Genomic DNA, 19,264 nt, shown 5'->3' on the forward strand with positions numbered 1-19,264 from the left:
TCCCTGGTTGCACAAGTTTGCCTAGTTCATCTGGAACCTCCCGGAAGACATCTGCCCGGCATCCTTCAGGTGATCACCGGTCCAACTCTACTGACCCTGTTGGCAACCTGTGCTTCTATGGGCGCTACACCTCCTGTCCCATCTTCAGGGGTGTGCCACACTCAGTCACAAGGGGAGCCCTCTCTGCATTTCGGCCTCCGATTGGGTACGTGACGATGTCTCTGAATATATCAGATCCCATGCTTGCATATTAATTGGCCATATAAAACAAAAGTAAAATATCTAGTGCTCTCTGTAAAAACGGGTTTATTAGGGCAGGAAAATTAAAGTAGGCACACTCACATAGAACTGCATTGTAAGCCGTGCAAGCTGTGTGAAACATAAAACCAAGGCTGGTCCAAGACACTGTGCTGCTTGGGTGCAAGAATAAAAAGCAGCCCCCCCCCCCCCAAAAAAAAAAAAAAAAATCACGCCCACCAAAAGGCCCCCACATCCATTATTTTATATAAATATAACATTTAGAATATATTATATTATATATACTGTTATCTTCTTCCATAACTCATTTCCGGACCGCTCCAGCAAACACCCACTGTCTGTCCTCAGTCCTCCTGTGTCTGCCGTGGCTCCCGCCCTAGAAGATCCAGCCTGCCCTGTGTGAGATGGAGTGCACTGGTGTCTGATGTCTGTCATTGCGCACACCACGGTCACGTGAGAGATGTTCCCAGGAGGAGACGCTCCGCCTCCTCATACTCATCACTTTGCACTACGGGCGGCAGTATGAGATGGGGAAATGCCGCCTGTAATGCCCCGCAAACTGATGACACCCAAATCTGCTGAAAAATAAATCTTGGGCTTCAATTTTCTACCCCTCTCAAAGTGCTGCCTGGGTCCAATGGACCCAGTGAGACCCATGGTAGGGGTGGCCCTGCAAAAAAAAAAAAAAAACATATCCCACCAGCTCACAGCCATCAGTTCAGTAATGACCGTTGGTGGTAAGAGTCAGATGCCAGCTCCTGCCTCCGTACGCATTGCGTCTCAATAGGGGGGACCCCACGGAAGAAATCTAATTGAGACGCAACGCGTATGGAGGCAGGAGCTGGCACCTGACTCTTGAATCATATTTGGGTTTTTTTTCTCATTTTTTTTGTGTTATTTAGTTACATTTAAACACAGATGGTTCACGTTTGTTATGTTTTCACTTATGTAGCAATTTTTTAGTGCACTGAGATCACAATTTCCAAATAGAAGATTGTGCTGTACTAATTTTGTATTTAGATAGATACAGATATAAAGAGATAGAGAAAGGGAGAGAAAAATTAAGAGGGGAAGGAGAGGAGAGAGAGAGATACAGGAACAGGAGAGTGACAGAGACAGAGCGGTAAAAAGTAAAGAAAGGGGAGAGAAAGAGATGAGAGAAAGAGGGAGAATGTAAGAGAAGATGGACGGAGGTATGTGTTGGGGGGGGGGGGCGATAGCGAGGAAGAGGAGAGGGTAAGACAGAAAGAGAAAGGAGAAGAGGATAGAAAGAGAGAAAGAGCAAGAAAGTGAAGAGAGAGAGGGACGGAGGGAGAGAGATAGAGAGATAGAGATATAGGGGGACGACGACAAGGAAAAGTGGGGGGGGGGAGGAGAGACAGAGAGAGAGAAAAGAAGAGAAAAAAGGAAGAAAGAAAGTGAATAGAGAAAAAGAAAAGAAAGGGAAAAGAAAAAAAGGAAAGGGGGGGGAGGAGAAAAGATAAAAACGAGAGAAACAAATAGAGAGGGAAATGTAGTATAAAGAAGTGAGCAAGAGGGGGGAGAAAGAAGAGAAAGAGAGCGACAGACAGAGGAAAGAGAGAGAGAGACAGACAGAGGAGAGAGAGACAGAGGAGAGAGAGACAGAGGAGAGAGAGACAGAGGAAAGAGAGAGAGAAGAGAGAGAAGAGAGAGAAGAGAGAGAAGAGAGAGAAGAGAGAGAAGAGAGAGAGAGAGAGAGAGAGAGAGAGAGAGAAGAGAAAAGAAAGAAAGAAAGAAAGAAAGAAAGAAAGAAAGAAAGAAAGAAAGAAAGAAAGAAAGAAAGAAAGAAAGAAAGAAAGAAAGAAAGAAAGAAAGAAAGAAAGAAAGAGAGAGAGAGAGAGAGAGAGAGAGAGAGAGAGAAAAAAAAAGAAAGAAAGAAAAAGAAAGAAAGAAAAAAAAGAAAGAAAAAAAAGAAAAAAAAAGAAAGAAAGAAAAAAGAAAGAAAAAAAAGAAAAAAAAAAAGAAAGAAAAAAAAGAAAGAAAGAAAAAAGAAAGAAAGAAAAAGAAAGAAAGAAAAAGAAAGAAAAAAAGAAAAAAAAAAAGAAAGAAAAAAAGAAAGAAAGAAAAAAGAAAGCAAGAAAAAAGAAAGAAAGAAAAAAGAAAGAAAAAAAAGAAAGAAAAAAGAAAGAAAGAAAGACAGAAAAAAAAGAAGAAAAAAACAAGAAAGAAAGAAAAAAGAAAGAAAAAAAGAAAGAAGGAGAGAAAAGAAAGAAAAAAAAAAGAAAAAGAAAGAATGGAGCAATATGGGGAAGGGGGAGGGGGAGTGAAAGAGAGAGGGAAATAGAAAAATAGATGGAAGGTAATGGGGGTCAGGCAGGTCCTATTCCTCACCCGTGCACAAAGTGGAGACGGATGCTGTTGAGGGGCGCCCTCTCCCGCCTCTTGGAAGAAGCACTTTGTGTTTTTCTTTGCATTGCTCTTTAAGCTGAGGTAGATCTTCTTTATACACCTGGAGCATGGAGAGAACATTAAACATAACAGGAATAAAAAGAATCATACTAATTACACAGAAAAATAGAACAGCATCTAGCAATAGAGACAATCTACAAATTCAGTAGTATAAAATATGTTAAAAATGGGATTTTCTTTATCTGGAGGAGGAAGTGCAACTCATATAGCAGAGAACGTCTCCAAATAAACCTTATATCTACTCTTAAAGGGAACTGCTCCAAAATCAGGGTTATCATGTGGCCGGGTTCTATCCTTACATGAACTAACACAACCGACCATTGGGTTCATCTTCTGAGAACTTTTTCATTCAAGTATAAAAGAGACATTGACACTGATCTATGTAGAATGGGGAGCGCTCATACTGATCCTGATAGTAAAACTGAAAAACCAGGACCCCCCTAAACAGAAGGGAAATCTGCATTACACCAACACACCCAGCGGGGGCTCACCTGGCGGCGGTACGTGACCTGCGTCTCCTGTTCAATCTCAGAGTCCAGCTCTGGGACATCCGATTGTTCTGAATCAGATTCATCGCTATTGGAATCAATCAAACTCTCTGACAAATAAAAGAAATAAGAATAAAAAATCTGTGCTGGGGATCAATTCAGTACAGGCATACCCCACTTTCATTGGACCAGAGCATGTATGTAAAACAAAAATGTACTTAAAAGTGAAGCAATACCTTTTTTCACTTCTCAATACATGTAAATACACTAGCTCTATAAGAAATCTTGGTCAGCTTGACATGGCACTGCTCCCAAACCATAAGTGACAAGGACACCAAACTTGGGGAGCATGTTAAGGGGAACCAGGACTATGACATGGTAGATTACCTAGGCAAGCTGGCCGACCACAAAACAGGATATGTTGTAGTCCTGGGTCCCCTCTCGATGCTCCCTAAGTTTGGTATCCCTGTCACTTATGGTTTGGGAGCAGTGCTATGTCAAGCTGACCGAGATTTCCCATAGACGCCAATGTTAAAAATCTGGAGTAGTGCAATGCCAAGCTGACCAAGCGATGTCCGTACTCGCGAGTGTACGTAAAGTAAGTGTACGTAAAACGGGGTATGCCTGTATTCCTTTAGGTGTATTTAAAGATAAAATGTAGAGTTACAACCCATGTCAGGTTTTTTTTTACATTCACTTTCTATCTATAGACACAGCAGGAAGAACACATGTGCAGAATGAAAAAAAAATGTGTTTCATTTTGTTATTTAAATAATTTCTTTAGTTTAATTCTTTCTGATTTTGTTTCATTTATTCATTCACTAATTCAATTCAAATTCTAATTGGCATTTGAATGTATTCCTTTTCAAAATTTTAATTTCGGAGGATGGTTATATTCTTTTTCTATTGAATTCTATTCTATTGTTTTTTCTATTCTTTTCTTTTCTATTCTATTCTAATCTATTTTGTTTCATTAATTCAGTTATAAATTTGATTTGAACTAGATTAAAATTCGGCATTCGAATTGGCATTTGAATTCTAATTATTCTATTCAAAATTCTAATTTTGGAAGATGGTTATCTTCTATTTTTTTCTATTCAAGTCTTTTTTTATTAGATTCTATTATTTTCTATTCTATTGTATTTTATTCTATTGTTTTCTATTCCATGGCTTCATTTTCTATTATTTTTGATTCTATTCTTTTATATTGTATTCTATTTTTTTTCTGCTATATTCTATTATTTTCTATTTTATTGCTTAATTTTCTATTCTATTTTAGTCTATTCCTGTTTTCAAATTGGATTTTAAATTCGTTTTTGAATTCCAGCCAAATTTCATTTAGTTATTTTGGATTTGTTTAAATTCATTAGTATTGTAATGAGGAAATTCAGATTCCTATAACTCAGGACTCCTATTTTGGCATTTATTCTTTAGAATTTTCAGAAGATGGTTATATTCTATTCTATTATTTTTTTTTATTCAATTATTTTTTATTCGATTTAGTTTTTTTCTATCCTTTCTAATTTATTCTATTTTAGGCTCGGTTTCCACTAGTGCGACTTGCGGTGCGACTTGACACATGTCAAGTCGCACAGCAAGTCAAACCCCATTGTTTTCAATGGGGCACGTTTCCACTGCCGCGGCTTCAGTTGCCGCGACCTCAAAAGTAAATCGTGTACTACTTTTGAGCGCGACTTCCCTCTATATATGAGGGACAAGTCTAACTGAAGCCGCGGTTTACTTTTGCTACGAAGTCGTGCTAGAAGTAGCACGACTTCGTAGCCGCACTAGTGGAAACCTAGCCTAAAATTTGAATTTCGGAAGACAGTTACATTCTCTTTATTTTATTCTATTGTTTTCTATTATAATCCTTTATTTTCTATTATATTTGATTCTTTTCTTTTCAACTTCTACTCTGTTTTGCTATATTCTATTTTTTTTTCTATTTTATTCCTTTATTTTCTATTCTATTTTATTCTATTCTTGTTTTCAAATTCGATTTTAAAATAGTTTTTGACTTCCAGCCAAATTTAATTCTGTTATTTCGGATTTGTTTAAATTCGTTAGTATTGTAAAGAATATTCTATTCTTTTGTTTTCTATTCTATTGTTTTTTATTCTATTCCTTTTTTTCTATTACATTTGATTATATTCTTTATTTTCTATCCTTTTATATTCTGCTAAATTTTATTCTTTCCTGTTTTAGTCCTTAATTATCTATTCTATTTTATTCTATTCTTGTTTTTATATTTGATTTCAAATTAGTTTTTTGGATTCCAGCCAAATTAAATTTCGTCATTTCGGATTTGTCTAATTTGTTAGTATTGCAATTCGGAAATTCGGATACATACTGCCTATAGCTCAGATCTCCTAGTTTGGAGACAGCTCCCATATTGGATACAGAAGACCTCACCCAGGGGTCAGAGTTGACCCAGCCAGGAGTCAAGGGAAGGAGGTCCTGTTGCAGGAGTCAGATGGGCTCCTATCGGGGTGTCAGGAGAACCCCTATCCAGTAGTGATCGATATTTTTTTATTGCCAATACAGATATTTTGGTCATCGCGTATTGGTATCGGCCGATATTTTAGTACATTAACCACTTGCCGACCGCCGCAAGTAAATATACTGCGGCGGTCAGCCCCTCACAGGCAAAGTGACGTATATAAACGTCACTAGCCTGGGAGGGTCTGGGGAGCGAGCCCGCGCCCGCGCGGTCACGGACCCCCCCGCGCGTGTGACCGGCGGACCCGATGTCCGCCGGTCAATCGGCGATCGTCGGGGGAAGAGGGAGAAAGGCAGGCAGCTTGTGTAAACAAGCTCGTCAGTTCTACCTGTGTAGGAACAGTGATCATACGGTTCTACTATGTAGAACCATTGATCAGTGTCCCTACACCTCAAGCCACAGCCAATCACAGTTAGAATCACGCCCCTAGGGACACACACAGCCCCTCCCTCTCAAATAAAGTTAACCCCTTCACTGCCAGTGTAATTTTACAGTAACAGTGCATATATATAGCACTGATTACTGTAGAAATGTCACTGGTAACCCCAAAAGTGTCAAAAATGTCAGTCAAGGGTCCGATCTGTCCGCCGCAATGTCGCAGTACCGCAAAAAAAAAAAATCGCAGATCGCCGCCATTACGACAAAAATCTTTCCCTTTGTTAGTAAACGCGATAACTTTTGCGCAAACCAATCAAAATACGCTTTTTGCGATTTTTTTTACCAAACATAGGTAGCATAAAACAAATTGCCCGAAAATGTTAAAAAATTTTGATTTTTACTTTTTTTTTGGGGAATTTCATATAAAAAAAATGTGAAAAATATTGTTATTTTTGCAAAATTGACGCTCTTTTTTTGTTTATAGCGCGTGATCAAAAAATCGCACAGGTGATCAAATACCACCAAAAGAAAGCTCTGTTTATGGGAAAAAAAAGGACATCAAATTAGTTTAGGTACAGCGTCGCACGACCGCGCAATTGTCCGTTAAAGTCAAGCAGTGCCGAATCGCAAAAATCTTCCGGGGCTTAAGTGGTTAAAAAAATATTATTTTTCATTTTTTTTACTTGACAGGTACTCTTGTGGAGGGATCTGGGGGTCCAAAAGACCCCAAACCCCTCCTCTGCACTTAAAAGCATTCAAAACGTCAAGTTTGGCGGTTTTGAATGCTGTCATTTTTTTAATCTGGTGCCGAGTACCCAGAAGTGATGTCATGACATCACTTCCGGGTTTTTGCATGGAGCCAAATGCGGCTTTGATCGGGTCTTCGGCGGCCATTCAGGCTGGTTGCCCTGGTCTCCCGCTGGAACGGGTGACCCGGGTGAGCAGCAGATGGTCCCCCCCCCTCCTCCCGCTTCTTGTAAATAACAGCCGAGCGGCTTCTCAGCCGCATTGGTTGTCATTACAAGACAGCCGACCGTCGGCTATGGACACCGGTACCGGGGTGATGCCTCTAGCTGCAGGTATCACTCCGGTACAGCACTTTCCCGAAATATTGGCAACCTCAGGGGCCGATTCCGATATATCGGGGAAAGTGCAGATCGGCCCTCGATATATCGGCTTTACAGTGATAGATCTTTAAAAAATAATAACACATTTATAAAATTAAAAATATGTATATAACATTTATTACCACATCATTTAGCCACTTCCGGACCGCCCACCGTCGATTCAGGTCGGTACTTTGACGTTAAATACCAGGGTTTTGGCAGCAGATAGCTGGTATTTTGTGAAACGTCGGGCGGTCCTCTTTCACATAAGGGTGGTCCCAGCACCGGCAGCGGGGAAAACGTTCCGGTCCGCGCTCCTCACAGGCAGGAAGTCAAGTGAGGGCAAGATGGCCCCCCACTCGACTCTATAGTCTTGGAGGACCGGAGTGACGTCAAACATCGTCTCCTAGCAACGCATTAAGAGCCCATTTTTTTTTCATCATGAAAAAAAATTGACTTTTTTTTTTTTCTTTTTTTTTTAGTGTAGATGTGAGATGGGAGGTCTTTTTGACCCCAGATCTCACAATAAAGAGGACATGTCATGCTTATTTCTATTACAAGGGATGTTTACATTTCTTGTAATAGGAATAAAAATGATCAATTTTTTTTTTAAACAGTGTGAAAATAAAAAATAATATATAAATTAAATAGGGAAAAAAAAAAAAAATGAAAGTGCCCTGTCCCTGTTAACTCGTGCGCAGAAGCGAATGCATACGCAAGTCCCGCCCACATTTGTAAACGGTGTTCAAACCACACATGTGAGGTATCACCGCGATCGTTAGAGTGAGAGCAATAATTCTAGCCCTAGACCTCTTTTGTAACTCTAAACTGGTAACCTGTAGAAATGTTTAAATTGTCACCTATGGGGGAAGTACCAATGTTTGTCGGCATTCCACGAGCGTGCACAAATTTGAAGGATGACATGTTTATCTATTTACTCGGCGTAACATTATTTTTCACATTATAAAAAAGAAATTGGGCTAACTTTACTGTTTTCTTATTTTTTTAATAAAAAAAATGATTTTTTTCAAAAAAAAGTTGCGTTTGGAAGACCGCTGCGCAAATACGGTGTGCTAAAAAATATTACAACGATCACCATTTTATTCTCTAAGGTCTCTGCTAACAAAAATATATATATAATGTTTGGGGGTTTGGGAGTAGTTTTCTAACAAAAAAATATGATTTTAACTTGTAAACAACAAGTGTCAGAAATAGGCCCGGTCCTTAAAGCGGTAGTATACCAATTTTTAGGACTTTTACCTACAGGTAAGCCTAGAATAAGGTTTACCTGTAGGTACAATTAATATCTCCTAAACCTGCACGGTTTAGGAGATATTTGCACTGCATGCACCCGCTGACGCTAGCGGCACATGTGCTCTGAAGGTCCGGCGGACCTTCAGAGTTCCTTGCCGGGAAGTTGCCGGAAAGTTAATCCCCCGCGCGCATGCGCGGGATGACGTCATCGCGCCTCCGGCCACTCACAGCGCGGGAGCCGCCGAACCCGGAAGAGGCACAGAGGGATCATGTTCACTCCCACAGCGGTGTCCGGGGGTCCGTGTCGGGCTTCGTTCTAAGGTAAGTTTTTCATAATGAGCTAGTATGCCATGCATACTAGCTCATTATGCCTTTGTCTTGCAGGGTTTTTTTCTTTTTTTTTTACTATACTACCGCTTTATTAAGTGGTTAAAACTGACAATATGTTACAGGTGTTGCCTGTTATTTATTGAGGAGCAGATTTGATATTGGGGGGACTTGTTGAGAAGTGGTCTCCTCCCTCCACAAGCATCAGCTGTAAAATTTAAGTATAATTGATTTCTTGATGTTAATAAGTGGATATATGAGCCTTATGGGAGATTCTGAGATTGTAGGAGGTTAATGTTCCAGAAGAGATGACTGTACATATTGTATTAGGATATTGATCGATGGCACACACAATGAAATGCGGTTTTAGTCATATTTAGCATAAACGGCAATATAAAATTGTACTTTACAAGGTAAGAGCGGTTTCTTGCATTAGGTCGGTCTGCTTTACATCACTGCAACCCTTTTTCACAAATTTCTCACCTTGTGGAGCAATATGGAGAACGTCCTTCAGCTTCCGGTCTGGTATAAACTTCCACTGGAATACCGAGTGATCGGCACCACCAACTGAGATAATCCACTGATAGTCATGTGACCAACGCACGCTGGTGACGTGGGCAGAGTGGCCCAAGTACTTCCGAAACTTGGCTCCTGAACAACAAGCAAGATAAAGAAAATGTGTTAATTTTTTTTTTTAATCGTGAACTGTTCTCTTCCCCGGCTTATCACATTTTTAGAAGGGGTGCACTCAGAGGCATAACTAGAACCTTCAGGGCCCCGATGCAAGAAACCAAGAAGGGCCCCACGGACCCCTGGCCGGGGGCCCTTTCCTCCAAGCCTGGGGCTCATCTTACTAATCCTGGGGCCCTTTACTCTCGTTGCGGGGCCCTTTATTATGGTCCCGCAGCGGGACCCTTTAACAAGTTCTGCAGTGGGACCCCTTCCTGCCATCTTAGGGTCTCCCCACGGTGGTGGAATGCCAGGGCCCGGTTGCAAGTGTGACCTTTGCGATCCTGGAAGTTCACCCACTGGTGTCAGTAGCTTTTATTTTTTGGTATTTGAATTGTATTATTTTTTATCATTTTATTTTTTTACAATGTCACTGACTATGACTCTGTCCATTAAGAAAAGGAAGGAGCTGGTAAATTACATATTTACTGACCCCTTCCTGGTTCTCTATTGTGACACATCCCCTGCAGCAGCCGGCAGGAGAGGGGAGGGAGCACAGTGGGGGGGGGGGGGGGGACCAGAGAGCACACAGGGGCCCAGAGACAGCAGAACACAAGTGAAATGGACAGGAGTGGCGGGGGCAGCATACAGAGGAACCAATCTCCTCCATTTTCCTCCTGCAGCTACAGGAGGAAAATGGAGGATAGTGATTTCTCTACATGCTGCCCCCACCCCCTCCTATCCAGGTGTACAGGGGAGCCGCATAGGCCCCCTGGAGCATGGGGCCCGGTTGCAATTGCAACCACTGCAACCCCTGTAGTTACGCCCCTGTGTTCTCCCCCTCCCCACAAAAAAAGTGCCGATTGTGGCAGTGGAGGGGGGAGGATGCAAACAAGCGGAATTTCCCTTTTTGGGCGAAGTTCCATTTTAAGGTTGTTTTGACTTCGGTCATAAAACATAGAAACGGTTTTCTTTCATTTCTGTGTACTGAAATCCTGAGATTTAATCATATTTGAAACAAGCTTGATCTCCCTCAGGATGGGATAATCAGGCAATTTTCTTTCCAGGAGGTGGAGGTCATTACGGTCGGTCTCGCTGAGCGCTGGCCAATGAATTCTCCCCCACGGTGAGCTCATTGCTTCCGTTCCTCCGTCAGGGCAGGAGATGCCCAGTTTGAGGTCGGCCTGATGGAATAATATCCGTCTTCATGCTACGAGTCTGCGGAGCATCACTTAAAGGACAAATCATTATTTCGAGCCTTCTCAGGCTAATGACTCAATCAAGATGAGAAGAACTCCCTACGTGAAACTTACCATGTGTCACATTGCAATTAAGTTGTTCAAAAATTAATGGGGCGTCATTAATAATGGAGGGCAACTGGGCTATAAAGAGATCGGCAGCTCTGTCCATTGTGCAGGCCGGATGGGAATAAAAACTGGCACAGAAAAAAATCCACTGGAGAGCCACAGAAAAAAAAAAGAAAAGATACTTATGTTGATTCTCTGATGATCTCCATACTGAGCTCTATTATAAAAATGGTCAACTGATCTTCTAGAAGTCTTCATAAATAAGTGTAAGGTCACAATACATGTACAGCAATAAAAAATATCCATCTTTTATTATTAAAAAGCCATTCCCGACCACCAGTCAGGGACTTTGGCTAGGCTGACATGATGTCATCAGTCTGCTGCAGGCAGGAAGAGGCATTTCCTCAGGCTCTTCTTCTCCAGTGATCAGAAAGCAACATTGTAACTCCATTGAATTTCTTCAAGGGACCATTTATTAGCCCCGGTTCACACTTGTGCGAGTGCAGGGCACTGCTCCTTCATTACATGCGATCGGCCGTGCGGTGCGAGTTTAGCCATACACTTTGTATGGCTAAATTCGCACCGCAGCCGCAGCAAACACGCACAGGACCCTTTTTGGAAGCCGCATCAGGATCGGATCGCACAGCGGTTCACACTTGTGCGATCCGATCCTGTGCGAACTGCACGATCGCACTGCGATATGCGATCAAACTGGGGGTGTCGTTAAGATTACATTGACACCCCCAGCGTATCGCATATGGCAGTGTGAACTGCTGGGGGTGCGTGTGCGATGCGGGAACAGGCTGCGGATTCGCAGCCTTCCCGCATCGCATAAGTGTGAACCGGACCTTAAAGCATTTGTTACCGCGACACTTCATATTCCTGATCTGTGCTTGCTGTACCATGTACTTCTATGAGAAAGTATCCTGTTCTCTATCTATTGCTTCCTTCATGTGAATCCCTGGTGTTCCTGCCAGTCTCAATGCTTTCCTATTAAACTTGACCACACTAAGCAGGGGAGCACACTGTGGTCAGTTCTCTAGCTATGCTGGGTACTCAGCCTGTTCTCCAATGATCAGACTTGTCCTGACACCCTCCCCGACCCCACCCATTCATTGGGAAGCTCAGTGTGCTGCTGCTTCTTCTCCCCACAGCTCTTATGCAGCCGATAACAGAGGGAATGTGATCACTTATAAAAAAAGGAAAAATAGTATTTATGTTTTTTGTTCTGTTTTTTTATATAGTTATTTATACAAAAATGTTTTGCCTTTCGTTTCTATTTTAAACTGAATGGGTTGTTTTACAAGATGATCGTTTACAAGTCTTCTTGGTTGTGTGACCAGGCAAGGATATTTTTTCCCTATAGAGAAATTGCTCCGAATCGGGTTTCCACCTTGTAGTGAACTGAAGCAGAACCCCCCCCCCCCTTTTTTTTTCTCCCCCCATTTTTTATTTTCTTCTCTCTCCCTTTCCTTCTTTTCTAAGCTTACTCATCTCTTATCGTCCATCCCGTATACCCCTCCACATTGCATTGGGTTTCTTGATAGGCTGTTGATTAACAAACTACATAGTCTCTTGAAAACTGTTGGGCTATAGTTTTGTCCGAAGATAGGTTTATGTTGTACCTACATTGCTTCCGGAAAGGATTCACAGCGCTTCAATTTTTCAAACATTTTGTTATGTTACATCCGTATTCCAAAATTGATTAGATTCATTTTTTTCTTAAAAATTCTACAAACAATCCCCCATAATGACAACGTGAAAGAAGTTTTTTGAAATCTTTGCAGATTTAGTAAAAATTAAAAACAAAAAAAAAATCACATGTAAATAGGTATCACAGCCTTCGCTCAATACTTTGGTGAAGCACCTTTGGCACCAATTACAGCCTCAAGTCTTTTTGAGTATGATGCTACAAGCTTGGCACGCCTAATTTTGGGCAGTTTCTCCCATTTTTCTTTGCAGGACCTCTCAAGTTCCATCAGGTTGGATGGGGAGCGTCGGTGCACAGCCATTTTCAGATTTCTTCAGAGATGTTCAATTGGGTTCAAGTCTGGGCTCTGGCTGGGCCACTTAAGGACATTCACAGAGTTGTCCGGTGGCTACTCCTTTGTTAACTTGGCTGTGTGCTTAGGGTCGTTGTTCTGTTGGAAAATTACCCTTTGCCCCAGTCTGAGGTCAAGAGCTCTCTGGAGCAGGTTTTCATCAAGGATGTCTCTGTCCATTGCTGCATTCATCTTTTCCTCAATCCTGACTAGTCTCCCAGCTTCCTGCCACTGAAAAACATCCCCACAGAATGATGCTGCCACCACCATGCTTTGCTGTAGGGATGGTATTGGCCAGGTGATGAGCGGTGCCTGGTTTCCTCCAGACATGATGCTTGCCATTCAGGCCAAAGAGTTTAATCTTTCTTTCATCAGACCAGAGAATTTTGTTTCTCATGGTGTGAATCTCCTTTAGGTCCCCTATGGCAAACTCCAAACGGGCTGTCATGTGCCTTTTTCTGAGGAGTGGGTTCCGTCTGGCCACTCTACCATACAGGCCTGATTGGTGGAGTGCTGCAGAGATGGTTGTTCTTCTGGAAGGTTCTCCTCTCTCCACAGAGAAACACTAAAGCTCTTTCAGAGTGACCATCGGGTTCTTGGTCACCTCCCTGACTAAGGCCCTTCTCCCTTGATCGCTCAGTTGGGACGGTCAGCCTGCTCTTTGAAGAGTCCTGCTTGTTCCAAACTTCTTCAATTTACAGATGGTGGAGGCCACTGTGCTCATAAGGACCTTCAATGCTGCAGACATTTTTCTCTACCCTTCCACAGATCTGTGCCTTGATGCAATACTGTCTCTGAGGTCTATAGACAGTTCCTTGGACTTCATGGCTTGGTTTGTGCTCTGACATGCACTTGCACTGGTTACTGTGGGACCTTATATAGACAGGTGTATGCCTTTCCAAATCATGTCTAATCAACTGAATCTACCACAGGTGGACTCCAATGAAGTTGTAGAAACATCTCAAGGATGATCGGTAAAACAGAATGCACATGAGCTCAATTTTGAGTGTCATGGCAAAGGCTGTGAATACTTATGTACATGGGATTTTAAAAAATTTGCAAAGATTTCAAACAAACTTCTTTCATGTCATTATGGGGTATTGTTTGTAGAATTTTGAGGAAAAAAAATGAATTTAATCCATTCTGGAATAAGGCTGTAACATAGCAAAATGTGGAAAAAGTAAAGCGCTGTGAATACTTTCTGGATGCACTGTATGCTGAAATTTCTAGACCTAGACTTATGGTGGTATTCGATTGGTTTGAATGGTTATTTATTTTGTGTATTTCCATGTTTTTCTGATTATTGTAATTTTCTATAAATAACACATAAAAAAAAAAAAAACAAAGGAGAAGCGTGATGTGCTTATGTGGGTGGGTACGGTCTATACTGCACCCACTTGCGACCTTCCTGCAGCCACTGGTTGTCAGCTACGCTCCTATAATGCCCTTAGCTCCACCAGCATACAAGACCACCACGTCCTGCATTCTTGTCCAACCATGTGAAATATGGTACCCATTTCTTCCATGAGATGTGACATGTGAGGTCTGCATAGATCCTCCTCCCTGGTGCACAGGAATGGCGTTTTTTTTCAACAGAGATGATGTCCCAGGAATTATATCTCTTGGAATGCTGACCAACTGTGGGCTTTCCAATTGACCCCACACCAGGTTGAACCTCTTTCAAGTCTTGTCTGGGCCATTATTTAACATGAAGATTTCATATGTGGACAAGGGATGCTCTGAAGTGCTCTGGTTTCGGTTCAAACAGGGTTCAATGAACTTAAAAAAATATAGATGCTGAACCCAAACCCCATTGAAATAATGAGAGCAAAATAAGTAAAAAAAAAAAAAAATGGCTAATAGGCAAACAGTTGTCAAAAAAATAATTGGTTCTACACAGATTTGTTATTAATGCAAGGATATAATGTCACATATGTAATGGCTTTTTATAGTGCATCTGTTATTGTGTACTTTTGAATCCCAGCTATTACAGGGGTTGTGCACTTTGGGGGACACACAGAGTACATGAGAACCTCCTTCAAGGTAGTCTTTTCTAAGCTATACATCAGGGGTCTCCAGACTTTAGGGGGGCCAGGCTGTGTCCAGTGGGAGTGGACATTTTCCTAGCATCAGTGGGAGTACACATCGCCACATTTGATATAAGGGGGAGGAATAGGTGCCCCATTGTTTGTGTCACTGGGAGAAATGGTGCCTCATATCAGAGGGAGGAATAGTGTCTCAAGGGCCAGATAAAGGCAAGCAAAGGGCTACATCCAGCCCCTAGGCCGCAGTTTGGAGACCACTGCAATAGAAGATCATTGTCCAGTCCAACCAATAAGAAGGTGAAGATTTGCCATGTTATAGGGGACATCTAGAAATGTGACCCATTGTTGTGTCAGTGGGAGAAATAGTGCCTCATTGTTGATGTCAATTGGCAGAATAGTGTCTCATATCATAGTGTCTCAAAGATACAGATAAAGGCAAGCAAAGGGCTACATCCGGCCCCTAGGCCGCAGTTTGGAGACCACTGCTATAGAAGATCATTGTCAAGTCCAACCAATAAAGAGGACCATAGCTCAGAAAGTGAAGATTTGTTGTGTTATAGGATATCTAGAAATGTGACCCATTGTTGGTGTCAGTGGGAGAAATGGTGCCCCATTGTTGGTCTCAGTGGGAGAAATGGTGCCTCATAGCAGAGGGAGGAATAGTGTCTCAAGGGCCACATAAAGGCAAGCGAGAGAGAGAGAGAGAGAGAGAGAGAGAGAGAGAGAGAGAGAGAGAGAGAGAGAGAGAGAGAGAGAGAGAAAGAGAGAAAGAGAGAGTGAGGAAGAGAGGGAGAGGGAAACGGAGGGAGAAGAAACAGGGGAGAAGACATCACCAGAGAAAGAAGACACAATGTAGCTACTTTGAAAAAGGACTTTGTCAAAAGTCTGTGTACTGTTTTTATTTATTTGACACTTTTTTGGGTGAATGAGTAGGGATAAAATGTACCCCATACTCATTCACATGGAGGGGGGGGATCTGGGTGCTCTCTTGCTTAAGGGGGCTTCCAGATTCCAATAAGCCTCCTGTCTGCAGACCCCCACAACCACCGCCCAGGGTTGTCGGGGAGAGGCCCTTGTCCCCATCATGGGGGCAAGATGCTGTTGGTTAGGGGGGGGGCGCAGAAGCACCAGTGCTCGCTCGTCACCCCCATTTCCTGACCTGCTGGGCTGCACGTTTAGACAAGGGTCTGGTATGATTTTTGGGGGAGATCCCACAACATTTTTCTTTAAATTTTGGCGTGGGGTTCCCTTTCAAGATCCTCAGAGCACAAGTCGTATGCCACTGTTCGGATCAGTTAAAATGATGATCCGACTTTGATCAGACTTCAATGATATTGAATGGGCTAAAGTCAGACCAAAGTAGTGCAGGAACCTTTTTCAAAGTCGGACGGACGTGTAACAATGCGGAATTGCAACAACGTGAACCAAAAGTGCATTTCTGACCTTGGAACTCCAGGAAACATTAGACACAACAAACACAAACAAAAAGTGGGAGAAAAGTTACCTCTCCTCACACAGGGGTACCGGAAAAGCTTCACAATCCCATAATCATCCGCCGTGACCAAAACTTGCCCAAGAAAATTGGTGTCTACGGAATTGATGTCATTCATCTCTGAATATTTGGGACCAATCCCGTTCACTTCCAAACCGGTCACACACGTCCATCGGGCCCACTGCACGCCCTTCAGTTCTTCCTTACTGGTGATTTCCTTTCCTCCTGGGAGCAAGATGGCGTCCATCATTATAGTATAACCACAATCCACAGAAATATACTTTATATAAATCTGATATATTCCGCAGCGCTGTACAGGGAACACTGAACCAGTCACATCAGTCTCTGCACCAGCGGGGCTTACACTCTAATGTCCTACCACAGTCATACACTTAATTATTTTACACTTCTATAGCTCTGACATACTCCATAGTGATGTACAGAGACCACTGAACCAATCACATCAGTCTTTGCACCAAAGGAGCTAACACTCTAATGTACCCCCACAGTCATACACTATTATTATACATTTATATAACTCTGATATATTCTGCAGTGCTGTGCAGAGAACACTGAGATATTCAAATCAGTCTCTGCACCAGAGGAGTTTACACTCTAACATTCCTCACTTTCATACACTATTATTATATTGACTATTTGGAGTTTCTCCAGTATTGATTTGTATAATCAAGTGAAGGTTTGGCTTGGCGCCCCTCACCCGGCATCCTGTAAAACATCCTTTTCCCGCTGCCATCGTTGGTCTGCAGGTATTTGCTGTCGGATGACCAGTCCATGTGTGTGATGAAGGACACGGAGCCCATACACTCGCCCACCTTCTTGTATCTCTGCACCACCCCGTAGATGTCCACACAGCTGTCATTAGAGCCAACCGCCAAGTAATTTCCATCCGTAGAATATTTCAGCTCATGGATGGCCTCTTTCCTGTCTTTTATATGTACCACCTCCGTCATATCCCTGCAGGCAGAGAACGTTCACAAATTAAGGAGACAAATTGTATTACCAATTCACCCAGCTCTGTAGATGCAAACTTTCTCTGGCAGGCATCGATGACCTCTGGTGAAGAAAGAGTGACACATTGACCTTACTAATACACACTATGCATTTGAACGTACGCTTTCTCTTAAAAATCGTTCTGTATACACTATCACCCGCCACTGGCTACCTTGGACTGATTGGATGGAGCGTTAGAGGTCCACGCCGTTCCCTAATGATCCCCTTAATTCCCTATATCCACCGGTTGGGCTCTCTCTTTAGTGGAGGATCTGATGTGGCTTGCTGATTACCGTGTTCTGGTTGTACCATGTATACTGACGTATTATTGTGAAAAGATGGGTACTAGCTATGACACATATCTTACTGATCTGGTTGCATGCTGCATGTTCTTGTTGGTTTTTACTGCATACTACATATAATGCCTTGTTTAAAGATTGGCACCGCTCTATATCTACTGTTCTTCTCTTTGTATACTGTATTAATACCTATTACGAATACTACATACTTATATGTATATCCCTTGTAATGCACTTTTTTAAAACTCAATAAAAACAGTTTGAAAAAAAAAAAAAAGAAAGAGTGACACGTTAAGGAACAACTCCTCCCAAGCTACATATGCCATTACCTGACTCGCAGCACAGTGAATGATCCGTCCTTCATGCCCAGCGCTAGATGGATGCCATCCGTGCTGACGGCAGCGCAGCGGATTGGTTCCTCCATATTGCATCGTGCAATCAAGGCATGGTCCACCAGGCTCCAGATCCTTTATGATGAAAAGGAAAGCTCAAATAAACTACCTGTATACAATATACATGCTTAAAATTCAGGAGATAGAGAGATACAATATAACATTGTATATAAACATTGTTGAGACAGGAGATAAAGAGATGCAAAATAAAAATGTTTATAAATATTCTACAGACAATTGATGGAAAGATACAAAGTAACATTGTTTATAAACGTTATTCAGACAAGAGATATGCAAAGTGACATGGTTACTATGTATCTACCCCGTTTCATAGTAGAAATGAAATTCAAAATGAAAAAAATTGTTGCCTTCAATCTTACTTAACCACTTCTGGACCGAGCCCATTTCTGACACATGTTGTTTACAAGTTAAAATCTGTATTTTTAGCTAGAAAATTACCCAAACATATATATATATATATATATATATATATATATATATATATATATATATATATATATATATATATATATATATATATATATATATATATACACACACACACACACACACATACATACATACATATATATATATTTTTTTTTTTAGTGCAGCCGTCTTTCAAATAGCATTCTTTTGAAAAAACTAAATTTCACTGCATTTAAAAAAAAATAAAAAATTAAAAACAGTAAAAGTTAGTCCATTTTTTTTTTTTTGTATATTGTGAAAGATGATGTCACGCCGAGTAAATAGATACCTAACATGTTACGGTTTAAAATTGTGCACACCCGCAGAATGGCGGCAAACTACGGTCAATAAAAATCTCCATAGGCGTTTTAAAAAATTTTAATGGTTACCAGTTTAGAGGTACAGAGTAGCTCTTTTTTTTAATTTTTGCTTCTGCTCTGGCGATATCTCACATATGTGGTTTGAACAGCGCTTTCATTTGCGGGCGCAACTTCTGTATACGTTTTCTTTTGTGCTCAAGCTCACGGCGACAGGGGAGCTTTACATTTTTATTTTTTCCTATTTATTTTATTTATTTTTTTTAATTTTAGCACAGGTTTTAAAAAAAAAAAAAAAATATGATCACTTTTATTGCTGTATTGCTGTCACAAGCAATGTAAACATTCCTTGTGACAGTGATAGGCAGAGACAGGTACTCGTCATGGAGGGATCAGGGGTCTAAAAGACCCCAAACCCCTCCACTGCACTTCAATCTATTCAAAATGCCAAAAACTGCATTTTTGAATACTGTCACTATTT

General features: G+C 41.5%; 1 protein-coding gene across 1 annotated transcript in view; it reads right to left on the reverse strand.

Annotated features, from left to right (window-relative positions):
* The window catches only part of EML5 (EMAP like 5), a 335,723-nt gene that overhangs the window by 122,470 nt on the left and 193,989 nt on the right, over positions 1-19,264 (reverse strand). The window contains 7 exon segments of the mRNA XM_082242783.1: positions 2,611-2,680; positions 2,683-2,728; positions 3,180-3,286; positions 9,225-9,392; positions 16,309-16,521; positions 17,015-17,271; positions 17,936-18,073. Of these exon segments, the coding sequence (XP_082098909.1) occupies positions 2,611-2,680; positions 2,683-2,728; positions 3,180-3,286; positions 9,225-9,392; positions 16,309-16,521; positions 17,015-17,271; positions 17,936-18,073 (999 nt within the window).

The sequence above is a fragment of the Pelophylax lessonae genome (assembly GCF_965119305.1).
Source record: "Pelophylax lessonae genome assembly, chromosome: 13".
Lineage (NCBI taxonomy): Eukaryota > Metazoa > Chordata > Amphibia > Anura > Ranidae > Pelophylax > Pelophylax lessonae.